General features: G+C 36.7%; 2 protein-coding genes across 3 annotated transcripts; one reads left to right on the top strand and one right to left on the bottom strand.

The window, feature by feature from the left end:
* Positions 1–1517: 1517 nt before the first annotated feature.
* Positions 1518–7546, bottom strand: LOC136418071 (retinol-binding protein pinta-like). Its single transcript, XM_066403989.1, has 6 exons — positions 7341–7546; positions 5155–5346; positions 2779–2937; positions 2495–2588; positions 2030–2156; positions 1518–1881 (listed from the first exon to the last, which is right to left on the bottom strand). Exons 1-6 carry the CDS (start codon positions 7436–7438, stop codon positions 1622–1624), a joined length of 930 nt encoding a protein of 309 aa, XP_066260086.1. The 5' UTR covers positions 7439–7546; the 3' UTR covers positions 1518–1621.
* A 1975-nt stretch (positions 7547–9521) lies between these two features.
* Positions 9522–11871, top strand: LOC136418073 (alpha-tocopherol transfer protein-like). 2 transcript variants are annotated; one of them, XM_066403992.1, is made up of 5 exons: positions 9522–9620; positions 10838–11134; positions 11194–11377; positions 11429–11605; positions 11660–11870. In XM_066403992.1, the coding sequence occupies exons 2-5, from the start codon at positions 10848–10850 to the stop codon at positions 11846–11848; spliced, it is 837 nt and encodes a 278-aa protein (XP_066260089.1). In that variant the 5' UTR covers positions 9522–9620; positions 10838–10847; the 3' UTR covers positions 11849–11870. The 2 variants fall into 2 exon arrangements, with proteins under 2 accessions (XP_066260089.1, XP_066260088.1); XM_066403991.1 differs by lacking the exon at positions 9522–9620 and adding an exon at positions 9843–9941 and having other exon boundaries at positions 11660–11871.
* Positions 11872–13082: the final 1211 nt, after the last annotated feature.

The raw sequence follows: 13082 nt of genomic DNA, 5'->3' as shown, positions 1-13082 counted from the left end.
GAATTAGTGAAAAGTTACTGAATGCCATATGCAGGAAGCTGTTGGATTTGCTTTACTAACCAGTATGAATGCGGGAGCCTCTTCAGCGGCACCCTGTATATTTTCCCTTTCTGTATATTACCTTTTCCTTTTCTGGAAAAATCACAATTCCTTTCGAAACATCGAAAACTAAAGTTCTCCTCCGCTTTCCATGGCACAATCGGGCAATCCTCATCCTCAAGCTCCCGCAGCGTTCACTGTACATTACATGCTTCACAGAACTCCTTAGAAATATGCACATTTTGACCACGAACTGTGACTTTTGAATCTTGTTTGAGAAGATTCGTCGAGCTGTTTTTGCTATCAAAGCCAAAATTTAATTACCAAAACCCGTATTTCAGATATTGAACGATAAACTGGAAGATAAAGTGCCTCCAAATAAACAATTTAATTAATATTGTACGAATAACAATTGTTATGCGGATATTGGAATTTTCGCAGCTCAAAGGTTTTCCAATGGAGAATCGATTTGAAAATCAAAAATTTACTGGACGATCTAGTTGAAAAGGTTCAGTTTCGGCCTCCTAAATTAGGAGAGTGTAATTTCCGCAAAGATCTCGATAGTCGAACTGACTGTTAGGACTTGCGACGTATTGTTATATCATGGATTATAGTTATGTTATTTATTAGTTTAAATGTTCAAAGTGAGTTTAAGAAACTGATGTTACGCCCATGGACAACCCCAGCCATTGGGTAATACTGTTGGAATTCCCGGCGCTTAACACCCATCTTCGGCTGAGGGAAGTTATTTTGTGATTGGGATTTCCAGCACTATTCTTTGTCGGACTAAAATTGCGAATCTAAATTAAAGGTACCGCCAAACGAATACAATGGCTGGGCTCTAATAAAAGCCCAGCGACCATGCCTCTAAGTGCTACGCTTTAACGCGACAAGATAGCTTAGAAGCCGCTAATGGGGCCTTATCGGGAGTACGTCTATGGGTGTTACCCCTCCGTATCAGTACTTAAGGAGGGTGCGAAACTGAAGAGGCTCTCTTTTCTCGCTACTTCATCACGGACTCGTGCGCGCTAGATTCTTCTCGTCAACATTCTTTAAATAACGTATCTCTCGATATTGTATAGTTGTTAATGTTACCAATAAACCTTTGTTAAGTTAAGAAGGTTTAGTTTCTCTTATACGCGAAAACAGTGTCTCTGAGACTGCGAACTCAGAGTGGTCCTTCATAATCAATCAATCCAGTCCACGATCTACGTAATTCACGGTTATCGTATCGAAAGGGGTGAATCGACCCAACCACGTACACGCACCAAATTTGAACCAAACACTGACCAAAAGAATTGAGGAAGAGGAAAAACGAGTTAACCAAAACGATTTGTATTATCCGCGTAAAAAAATAAACAGTACAATAATTTTAATGTTTTAAAAATACCAATGTACCATGAACCTCCTATAAGAGAAATGGAAATATACTCATAGTAAGATTACAGCAGAGCAGTCGATATACAGGCAAAACATTTAAAGCTCACTTAACTCTCACTTATGTACAGAAATCTGGCAGTATCAAATTTAACCATAACAACAGTAGATATCTCCTAAACACCTGCTCCCATCTTGACCCACGTCAATCAATCTGAAGATTCTTTAGGATGGTCTTCTCGTCCAGCTCCACTGGTTGGGAATTCCGATTTGAAAACAAGTTCCAGAATCCTCCCTTTTTTATGCGTTTCGACTCGTCGGCCTTCAGGTGCTCAGATTCTATGAGCCAATGACGATATTTGTCCAAGAGGGATTTGGTGATGATGTCTAGTTCTTCCACAGTCGGAGCTTCCCCACCGTAGTCCATGGGCAGGAGCTCCAGAGGCAAACCCTCTGGAATGCGGCCTAGAAGTAGAACGTTAGCACGGCCAAAATGTTCAGATAGAATATTCCCAAGTCTCATGCAAAGATTCTATAACTTCCATGCCGCCGATGTAGCAACCCGACGATTGAGTTGCAGCTTACACACGCAACAGTACCATTGGTTTCTTACCTTTATGAAATCTGACAAGATTGAGCAATTCAGATCGTACCAGAGGTACCACCAACCTCATTACGTGATGAATCCATGTTGCAGTGTTCAGGATGTGGATCTGCTTTATACGACAAGGATGAGCGTCCTGAAAACAATAAAGTTCTTTCCATATAAAGCGGTTAATTTTACACTGCAGATGGCAAATTTTCATGAATTTTATTCTTCCTCGTGCCAAGGCAAATCCAAATCATCCAAGGAGAGTCGTCGATTTCTTCGTTTGACAATGCTTTTCAACGTTTCTACCGAAGACTGCCTTGAGTTAACGTTGGCAGGGCGTTAGTTCAGGTTAGGCCCTTAACGTATGATTTGACCGAAAATGTAATTTGCAGAGGTGGGAGTCTACTCAACTCTTGCCGTGTTCTGTTTTCATGTGGAAGTTCATGGAGGCTCTATGGGAAAATGGTTGTGAGATTTCGCAGTTACCTGTATGTAATACAGGAAACATTTCAGGGCTGGAAGGCTCACTCTGGCTAGATGTCCAAGAGATACGTCTTTCATGTCAAATATAACGATATAACTGGAACAGAAATAAAGGACATTTTAAGGTGAAATACTCGAGAGGAAAGATTTAAAAAAGTCGATTTTTTGTTAAGTTTTGAAAACGCTCGAGTTTATTTAAATCAAATTTTCGTCGAGTGGTCCGCGTTCCATTCGAGAGAGAAATAAGGAGAAAGATGATTTCTGCTATAGATAAAAAAAAGTCCTACCCGTCTTGCAGACCATCCTCAGATAACACACAGTCATTGTACATACAAAACCCCTTGACGACGTCGTTAAAGTTCATTTTGGTAGGATCTGGATCTCGCACGGAATACATAAGCACCCGGTAACCATCTGGAGTGGCTTTTGGAAGCCTAATTAAGTACCTGAAAATATACAAAACTATAAACTTCTTTGATTTCTCTTTCCTTCTTAACAATCCCACTTAATATTCTTTATGCCTCCGTGTAAACGCGATAAATACTAAAAGTGTTCCTTGCGGGAAAAAATTGTTATGTGCCTAACAAGGGCGAAAAGTGAAACTTTGCCGCGCATCGATTGCAGTTGGCACGTGTTAGATGCTCCAGTTTCCCCACGAGCGAATGTACGCTCATTTTATTATCTTTGTAAGCAACTTAAAGCAGAGTTGTAAAGTAATAGTTGTAGTTAAAGAAACCCTTAATCATGCCCTTTGACAAAATCCTGCGTTGAGTCCCCAGGAATTTAGATAGACACTTTGTTTTCGCTCTCTCCCTTTTAGTTTCAGTTTGATTCGTTCAGGGTGGCTGATGAAGTATTTCTTTGTCTAACCCTTGCATAATGCAACTTTTTTGCCCTAGTAGAAAAATCTCGCACTCTTTTATAGCTCTACATCGGGACATTGTATATTGCTTTCTTATGCATATCGTTTCGGGGGTTAGACCCGTGAGCTCTATTCCGGCAAAAAAGGTCGTAAAGGTGGTTGGAGGTCACCGCATCGCTGTTATCGTTCGCCCTAAGACTCGTTCCTTTGCAAAAGGCGGATTTTAATGTATTTTCTATGTTTTCGTACAGATATCGTTTCATAAGTAGTTCACTTGAGCGGTAGCGCGGACAAGCAAGATGTTCAAAATGCGGCATGAACCAATAATCGAGTGTTCTTTTGCTTGAAAAACTCGTAAGATACGTAATATTGACAAAATTGGACTGCAAATTATTTAAAAAAACCTGATTTTGGTCAATTTTTATATAAATTACTACCGCTAACTTCTAAAGCCCCAGCAGGTTGTCCGATGCCGGGGAAGCAAACCCCCTGCGTGAGGATTTTTATTTGCGAAAGGGCCGCTTATTTTCAAATCGACTTTATTTATTTATTTATTTTTAAATCGCGGAAACAGAATTTGGCGAAATTCGGTATGAATAAATTAACGCACGATTTTACAATAATACATCAGACAGAGCGACGCTTTGGGTATGAAAAGGTTTTGGAGACTAGAGAACGCCGCTTCGATTGTAAACGTGAATGGCATCTTCCCCGCTCCTCTCGTGAAAATAATCAAATGTTGACTGAAAATATGCCAAAAATGAAAAAAATTTTGTACGGACTTGAAGCTGAATTAACCGGTAACGTAATGAGTGTTCTTACGGGATTGTGCTCGGTTGAAAACAGGAAAAAATCGCAGTTTTAAAATTCGATTTTATTTCACAACGCCGAGGGTATGAGGTCGTGTGCGCTCGGGTCTCCGAAGCCGCACGATCGCCAAGTAGCATTTCTGGAAGGAGTTCAAATTGAATCGAAGTAAAAATTTCGTCGACTAAAAAGAAAAAAGTCATAGGCGGACGTGAGGCCGAGCAGTGCAGTGCGTGCCGTGTCGAAAATACACAGCTACTGAAATTCCTCTTCTCAGTGGGTGAGGAGTGACAGTTTTTTTGACAGGATTCCAAATGGATCATAATTCCAGGAGATTAACTGCCGGCAAATGATTGGTATTTGGTAATTAGCATAAGTTCCTAAGTGTTATCCATGCTTACTATATAACTAACTTAAATGGAACTAAATTGAAATTCAATATAAAATATCTTGTCATTGATATATGTATGATGTAGAGAAAAAAATACATTTTACAGTGGTCACAAATTAAGTACTACCAAAGGGAACTCGGAAGCTTCAGGTCAATCTCTAATTTCTTCCTGATGCCTCCATTTAAGACATATTTGTGCTTCCTAATAATAATATACAATATGTCCAAAAAATTTCTGGTAAACATATCCTCCAGGTTCTAAATTACTTTACCATGACTTCCATGAATTTCTGTAGAAAACGTCCCAGTGATTACCATAGAAAATTTTCCATTTCTGTTACATTGTTTCACGTAAACCTATCAGCCGAATAGCTGTAGTATAATGAACAATTAGGTAGACGTATTCAATTAAGTTTTTTTTTATTGTTAAAGATTAGGTTTCCACACACCATAATGTGTAAAAGAAAATTATGCCTGCCTAATAAGACACGTCTTTAATATTTCAAGGTCTCCTGGGGGTTTTTAGCAGGGAAAAAGGGTAGAAAAATGTTGAGCAAAGACTGCTTAAATAGCCACTCAATATTTCTAAATATTGATACTTACCCCATATCCATCAAGTTCTTCATTTTAGGCTCCAATGGGTCTCTGTTGCTGAATATATTGGGATGACTGGCTCTGATAGTAAACCAACTTTCTATTGCGCTTTTCGTTTTCTCGTGAGAATAGTAGCACGCGTGCAGAAAAAGGTAGATGAACTCCTCGTGGACTTCTGGGAGATGTGATTGTGACGCCATCCTGAAAAATCCAAATAATCATGCATTTCTGCCCTACTTTCCTATAGATGCAAATATTGCTTTAATATGCATAAACGTCGATGTTTGTTCTCATTCCCATGTAAAAGGATATTAAGATTGATGCAAGAGTAAACTGCCCATACTACAATTAGGTGCGTAATTGTCAATTTTGACCTAAATTCAAGGCAAAAGTTAATAATCACTAATTAAAGTTTACCAAGCATTAAGTAGAGTAGAGATTTAGCGATGTCTTATATATGAGAGAAACTTATCGTTTGGATTACATACATCATTAAATAATGATACATGACTAGAGGCTTTAGGTTGATGGTGTAAGCAATACAGTTAATTGCGTCACTGCTTCGTAGAAAATACTGTTTTCACCACTTCTTTCACTTCGACTGTAGTGCTAATTTCGGCTAATTGGTCAGGGCTTGACAGGTACAACAAAATTATCACTGTTTGTTATTTGGGCAAACAAAGACATTTAATTACTAATTAGGCAATATACTGATTGGAAAGCAGAATGTTCTTGCTTTGCCCCCTGTTTCCTATTGATTGCCCCTTTCCCCCGTTCCCCATTGAGAAACACTTCCTATTTTAGATGATATACAAAAAACTTATTTTCACCTTAACAGCATAACTAATCAATAGTAGGCAAGGTTGATTGCAAAATATCATATAAAAGCGTATCCAGGTAAGATCACAAAGCATCATAATTTATTTGCGAGTTTGTGTTAACGAAGCACAATTATACATTTATATTTGATTTTAGCTATACTTGTTGGCTTGAAAATTTGATAATCACTAAGGACTCCTCATTGTTGATGCATAGAACTGCCCTTATGTTAATTGACACACCATTACATTGATGGAAGCTCGCGGGAGCTTTAGTTATTCTCAGTATTACGAAAAGTTCTAGATTAAAACTGATGGGGACCAACTCTACAACTTATTCACAAAATTAAATTTGTTCCGAAAGTATCAAGGGGGACAAATAAGATGTGATCCAACCACTGTTGTGTGAATCTTGCTCCGATACAAAGCTAAACCTAAAAACTTGCACCTGAAAGGTGAAAGTAATCATCTCTCGAAGATTCCAAATACGAAATATGCATAAGCACCATCATGTTCCCTCTGATACTTTTAATTTAGGATATGTTACAATACAGTAATTTGCATAGGTGCGAAAATTGTTGCACCCAACAAGGCGAACTGTTTGCCCATAAAAATTTACGAAAGTGCCCTAAAAGGATGGAAAATCCTTTTAGGGCACTTTCCGCCCCTTTAGGGCAAATATTGCCTGCACTCGCCCTCCTTCAATCACCCCAACTAAATGGTCTTGAACGGCAACCCCCTACTTGCGGTATCTTATTTTAAAGAAAATTATTTAGTTGTGGTTTGCTGGGGGCGAGGCGTAAGCTTGGTTCCCCTTCCATATTACAAAAGCAATTTCCAGGGATTTTCAATATCTTATGAATTGTTGATTGCTGTGTTTTATGCAGCTTTTTCTTTGTTTTCAATTGATGCCTGCTCATTGGGCTACTAGTTCACTCTTGGCAAAAAATCACCTGAACTCCGATATATGAGAGATGCTGAGGATTGAAACAGTCTTTTCCTAAGTTATGCTCCCTTCAACTCTGATTTACACTTTGAATGTTAAATTTCTCATTGCGGTCGATAATCAGATTATAATTCAAGAAATTCCAGTTTTACCCGATTTTACATCGGCTTCTTAATAAGACACTATAATAAGCAGAGGCAGGGACCAGGATAACGAAATCAGCCTTGGAAATTATTTCACAAATAATTTAAAAGCCGTTGATGAAATTGGTGTCAAAACTAACGGAATTCTTAGACATTCAACGTTAAGGCAAGCATGTGCTAGACACGACTTACTATATGCTACATGAAAGGTACCCGTTAGTTTCATTAATGTAATGAACTGTTTTTAAGTTTAAATAACTCTTATTAGCAAACAACTTTTGCACTCACCAATTTTTAATTTTGATCATATCCTTCTTCTTCCCTTCAGGGTGGTTCGGTAACCCATCGATGAAGGGATGGCGGTGTTTCAAATTCAAGGCGCACATTTCTCTTCTTGAAATTTATTTCTTATTTCACAAACTAACAAAATTACGAACACAAAAGGTGGTTTAATGCACAATCATAACTCCATTTTCCAGTCAATTTTCAGTCAGGCTTAGCGATTTATCGTATTCACCGCGTTGGTACCGGATACCGGGTACTGGCGAAACGCTCCGCGAAGGTGGGAACTGATTCGATCCGAACAGAAATTTTACTTTTGTTTGTGTTTTGCAACAATTTGATCTCGGGAAGGGGCTTGAAATAGCCCCAATGAATTGTGACTTGCGCTGGTGCATCTCTATATGTTGATGGTCCTCTCGTTGATTTATATCTAAAGGTCTTCAGACTTAATAAACCTTCTCGTTTCGTATCTAAATCACTTTCTATATGAATTCTTTACATTCGTGCCGCGTTTGAAATTCGAAACATTATGCATTTAAAGTCCTGAATTAGCTTAAAAGTTACGCATTGTGTAACTGTTGCAATGATTGGCTAATTCATTCTGCATTTGTGAGTCGCAATATCAATTGATTTTTTGTACTTTCCAAGCTTTGAATTAACTTTTCACAAACGCTCAAGCTTGCAATCTAACTGAGGAGTAAATGGCTTCTTTACAAGGGAATCTGAAGATGTGAGACATCGACGAAAATTGACGCTTTTGTACTAATTTTTGTAAAGTGTTTTTTAATTGACTTAAATTATGCCAAAACTATTCTTTTGTGTTTGATTTGAGTCATGGTTTTTAAAGAGAGAAATGCTATTGTTGACCCCATTTCCAAAATCTACCCAATAGGTAATTAGCATTCGGAGTAAATCGTGTGTACCCAAAGAACTGAATAAATATTGGCATATCACTTTTACTTTCATCGATAACCACAAAATATTTAAGAATAAATAACTTGAAATTGAATACAAACACTAGCTTTATCATTGCAGCTTTCAATTGCCCAAATTTCGCCAAAAGAAGTGACATAACATTTGTGAATGTAACGCTCTGTAAGGTGCCTCCTACAACTTAATTGGGTGGGTTTACTTATTACATAAGCCGGGAAAAGAATAATATTCCGATAAGATTATAAAGCTATTGGATAAGTTTGTATAACATAATATTATAATATACTTATATAAACTTATATAAAGAAATATAATTATAATAAACTTTATACAATAAAATTGTATAAAGTCCAGAGTCCTATTATATCTCATTCGTGTTCTGCGGGGGAAAGATCAGGAGAGCGCGGAGGCCAAGGAAGCAAATTAATATTGCGATGTTGATGATGAGCAATAGGTAATGTTGGTGTTGATGATGATAGATGATGTTAATATTGATGAGGATGATGATACAGAAGCAATATGTTGCCGCTTGTTGTCTTACTGAAAAAGCGTGTTTCGAATATTCTGAGTGTATGATATAACTACTGATTCTAACAGTATGTAACGCCCAGCGCTATATGTAAAATGCGATCGATTGTGCTATTACTACAACTAAATACGTGGTATATATACCGATCTTGGTTGAATTTAACGCGTTCATTTTAGACGTTGCAATTCCTATAAGTATTATGGTATATTTTCGTTGATATGTTCCGATGAAGGCTCGCCAAAGCCACGTTTATACAACTTCGCTGAGGTCTTCATAAGATCCAATTACAAAGATCGTAAGCGAAACAAACGTGGTCAACAATTTTCTCTTTCATGCATCGAGCGGTATTTGTTATATGCCGCGGCCGAATCACCTTTACTAATATGTGGGTTAACAATAATTTTTAAAATACTTAAATTGCAGGAAGTGCGCACAAGAGATTTTGCGTCATAAATCTACGTGAAAGAGCCATTTCTGCCATGACTGCAATGACCGTCAGGTCTCAAATTTGGTTCAAGAGAATTCTGAAGGAGGTCCTGATCCCAAGCTTAGTTTCGTTGCGTCGGCATCTCACCTGATATCTGTGCCTTTTCATGAATAATGCATCAAACTTGCCGAAACGTCAATGAATTTTCATTAAGCAAATTCCATTTTTACGAAGTTGAATATTCATTAAAGTACTGCGATCCGACTTACTAGGCGAACTGCCTTGTAAAATGGTTTGACGATTTATAGTGTAAGCACAACAAACAGTGATTTAGCACGTTTACTTGAGGTCACTAGGCAGAGCTTTGGTGCAAAAAGTAAGAACGACGGAAGGAAAGGTAAGAAGTAGTTTATGAAGATCGAGCATTCACTCAAGACTTAGTCCATCTTTATTCATTTGCGCTGATATAGATATAAGTCACAGAAACTTTGTTTAGGTTCAACATTCGATATTTATTATGCTTCTTATAAAATGACTAAGTGGGGAAATTAATCAACTTTTACACCAATGAAACTTCCACATTATTTTCCATTGTTTATTTTAACGCATTCGTGTATAATGCATGATCAGTTGCATGTGAAACAGGGCTTACTTTGCACTTATTAAATTTTAAAAAGCGTATGGTACCTAGTGGGAATAACTTCGTTGTAAAAACCAGGTGGGTAATTAAATTCTATGTATTTACCTTTAATTTTCCATAGCTTTCGTGCCTACGGGCCGAAATTAATGTTTTAAAGGAGTGAATTAATCGATAAAAATGTAGCATTGCAAATTGAAAATATTAGCGAAAAATGTATGAAACGTTTCAATAAAACCAGAAATTAAATATAGATTTGGCGATGTTGATTCGCACTTTCGGGTGAATTTCTTCATCGCTCCAAGGAATGAGCAGCAGTAAATCGATTATTATTTATGCTCTCGACGCATTCACGATCGGGTATCGTCCGCGGTGTCCACCGCTGGCGCAAAATTCCTTTTCGGGTTGTAAATTCGCCCAGTGCAAAGTTACCCTGAATTAACAAGACAAAATTAACTGTTTATTTCGGGACGAAAGCAAATTTTAATTCAAAAGATACGGAGTGTGCTATTTAAGTGGAACTTAATTTATTACTTTTAGCCACAAAACATGTAAATATTGAAACCTTTATGCTCTAGAAAGGCCATTTTAATGCAATTATTTCACTCGCATGAAAGCTATCATTGGACTACTAAATGTCAATCTAATTGTAATTGCTCTAATTTTGCATTATTTCCGCATAATTTTACTTGAAACTTCCTTAATTTGCATTTAATTACAATTTCCCAAAACAATATTTTTTCAACTCTCCTATCGTCTCCTAATGACTTTAATATAGTATGTATAATAACTCGATTACTATATATAAATTCTCGGTATATGTGTATCTAGTTTTGCGTCAAGTATTTAATGATATATAATAAAAAAAATTTAATATTTATATTCATCAAATTAAAAATGGTTTTGAGTACACGAGCTCATTAAAAGATCATCAAAGAGTCGTTAAAATATTTGTAATTATTTTTTTGCATTTATAGCGGCTTAGCAATGGGAAAACTTCCTTACCAGTTCACGTCACAAGATATTGTGAAGCAAGGTAGAACGACGCAAGAGCATATAGATACGATTCGAGCATGGTTGAACTCTATGCAAAGCAAATCACTTCCGGAGATCCAAGACGAACTGATTGTAATTTTCTTGTTATCTTGCGAAAATGACATTCCCCTGACCAAAAACACCATAACAATGTATTATAAGTGTAAAAAAAATGGTCCAGAAATATTCGATAACTGGAATATGGAGAGACTTGACCTGAAACAGGTAATGAACGTCGTGTAAGTGAAAATGTCTAAACGTAAAAGTAATTGTTCTTGGAGCATAATGATCATTACAGACGTATAAGCAGCATTCCTGTAAGAACAGACGAGAACTACGTTATCCATTATTTTAAATTACAAGACACGAGTTACTCAAAATTCGAATTAATTCCTGCAATGACTGCATCGTACATGCTCCTAGATATCGCCCAAGAGAGATATCTACCTAATGGTTTAATTGTTATCATAGATACCAAAGGTGTAAGTCCTAACGCTTTTTAAGTCATCGGTTTACTCGAAAAGTGCCTTCAGGTAGGCCTAATGCACCTCACAAGAATAAAGTTATCCGCATTAAAAAAATATCTAGAATTCCTCCAAGAAGGTTTTCCGATTCAAATGAAGATGATTCACATCATCAACACCGTGAGTTTCTTTGACAAAATTATGAATCTAGTAAAAATGTTCATGAAGAGTGAGCTCATTAGCATGGTAACGTTGTCGTAGGTACTTATTGTCCCTTCCATTGGTAGCTGTGATTTTTAGATACAAACTCATCCTCCAAATGCTAGCCAAGAGAGACTGTTTTCTATAGTTCCTAAAAAATGTTGGCCAGCAGACTATGGAGGCGATTTGCTTTCAGTTGAGGAACTACATAAAAAGACGATCCAACTGTACGACCAGAAGCAGGATTTTTGGGCTCTAGAAGAAGCCATTCGAAAGAAGTGCTCATGATATTCGAGTAATGTTATTTCAAAAAGAGAGTTCTAATCCAACTTCAATAAAAACTAATTCAAAATAAAATGCATAATTTTGATAAAGTGTGAATGATATTCTAGGATTTCACAAATTATATTGAGGTACATAATTTCACAGTATCACGTGTATAAGTTTTATCAAACAAGTATAGGAAATATAACGTCACGAGTGAATAGTTGGAGGGAGAGTCAAAGGTGAGTTCTATAGATTCGTGAGTAGTCAGATGGCTAAATTGCCTCAGGAGGTTCAAAATTCATAGACAGACCACAATAGTTTTTGCACAAAACTCATGAGTAAACATTTTTAGCAACGAAATTAGTTTTTCTGGTTAGTTAAATTATCAGATATGTAGCCATAAACTGGAGCAAACCATTAGAGTTTTTTCGGGTTAGTACAACTGGGTTGATATATTTAGTAAATCTAAATTAGTCAAAAATATACATGCTTAAAGAGAAACATAAGACTTTTACGCTGTTGGCCAGATGATAATTAATTTCGACTGGGTATGAACCCAAAGAAGAACAAGAAAAGTGAAAGTTTACAAGACACGCGAGTGAGCAGTATTCTTATGTAACCATATTTGAAATTCTGATAACTATATGTATGTAGCACAATGTAGCAAATCCTAGATATCTGCCGATTACGTTGAAGATGATGGTGGTGATGATGACAACGATGTACCTACGCGAATTTGGTTAACGCACCAAGTTTATTATTCAATGTTTTCAATGAAGACTTTTCTTGGTTTACTATTATAAGGAACTTCAATCAAACTAGTTTTTCTTAATATAACCTGCGTATCAGACAATAACAGTTTGAAGTCGTTGCTGGGAAGGATGGCGTTGTTAACCATATACGCAAAAATGTTTGCCTTATAATTGCATTAAAATTACTTTATTACTTACTATATTGCTTTTTTCAATTTTATATTTGTTTTACTATAAAAACTTCTTGCGTTGGCACTATCCGCGTATTTTCGGATGTAAAATACTTAAGTTTGTGTATTAAAATTTCAAACACCCAGTATAGTGTGCGACTGACCTCATACGCCGTAAACCTTGCCAACATTTTACAGCAATTAAGGAATAATTCGTTGCAACTGTCGCTTTTATTGCAATTTAATGTTTTTATAAGAACATACATATTCTCTGATGGTAAAGAAATAACATAGTAATGATGATAAAGCAGAGTTTAATCCGCAGCAGGTTAA

Source organism: Euwallacea similis, chromosome 32 (assembly GCF_039881205.1).
Source record: "Euwallacea similis isolate ESF13 chromosome 32, ESF131.1, whole genome shotgun sequence".
NCBI lineage: Eukaryota > Metazoa > Arthropoda > Insecta > Coleoptera > Curculionidae > Euwallacea > Euwallacea similis.
The sequence above is the reverse complement of the archived record's forward strand: the minus strand, read 5'-3'. Positions and strand labels throughout refer to the sequence as shown.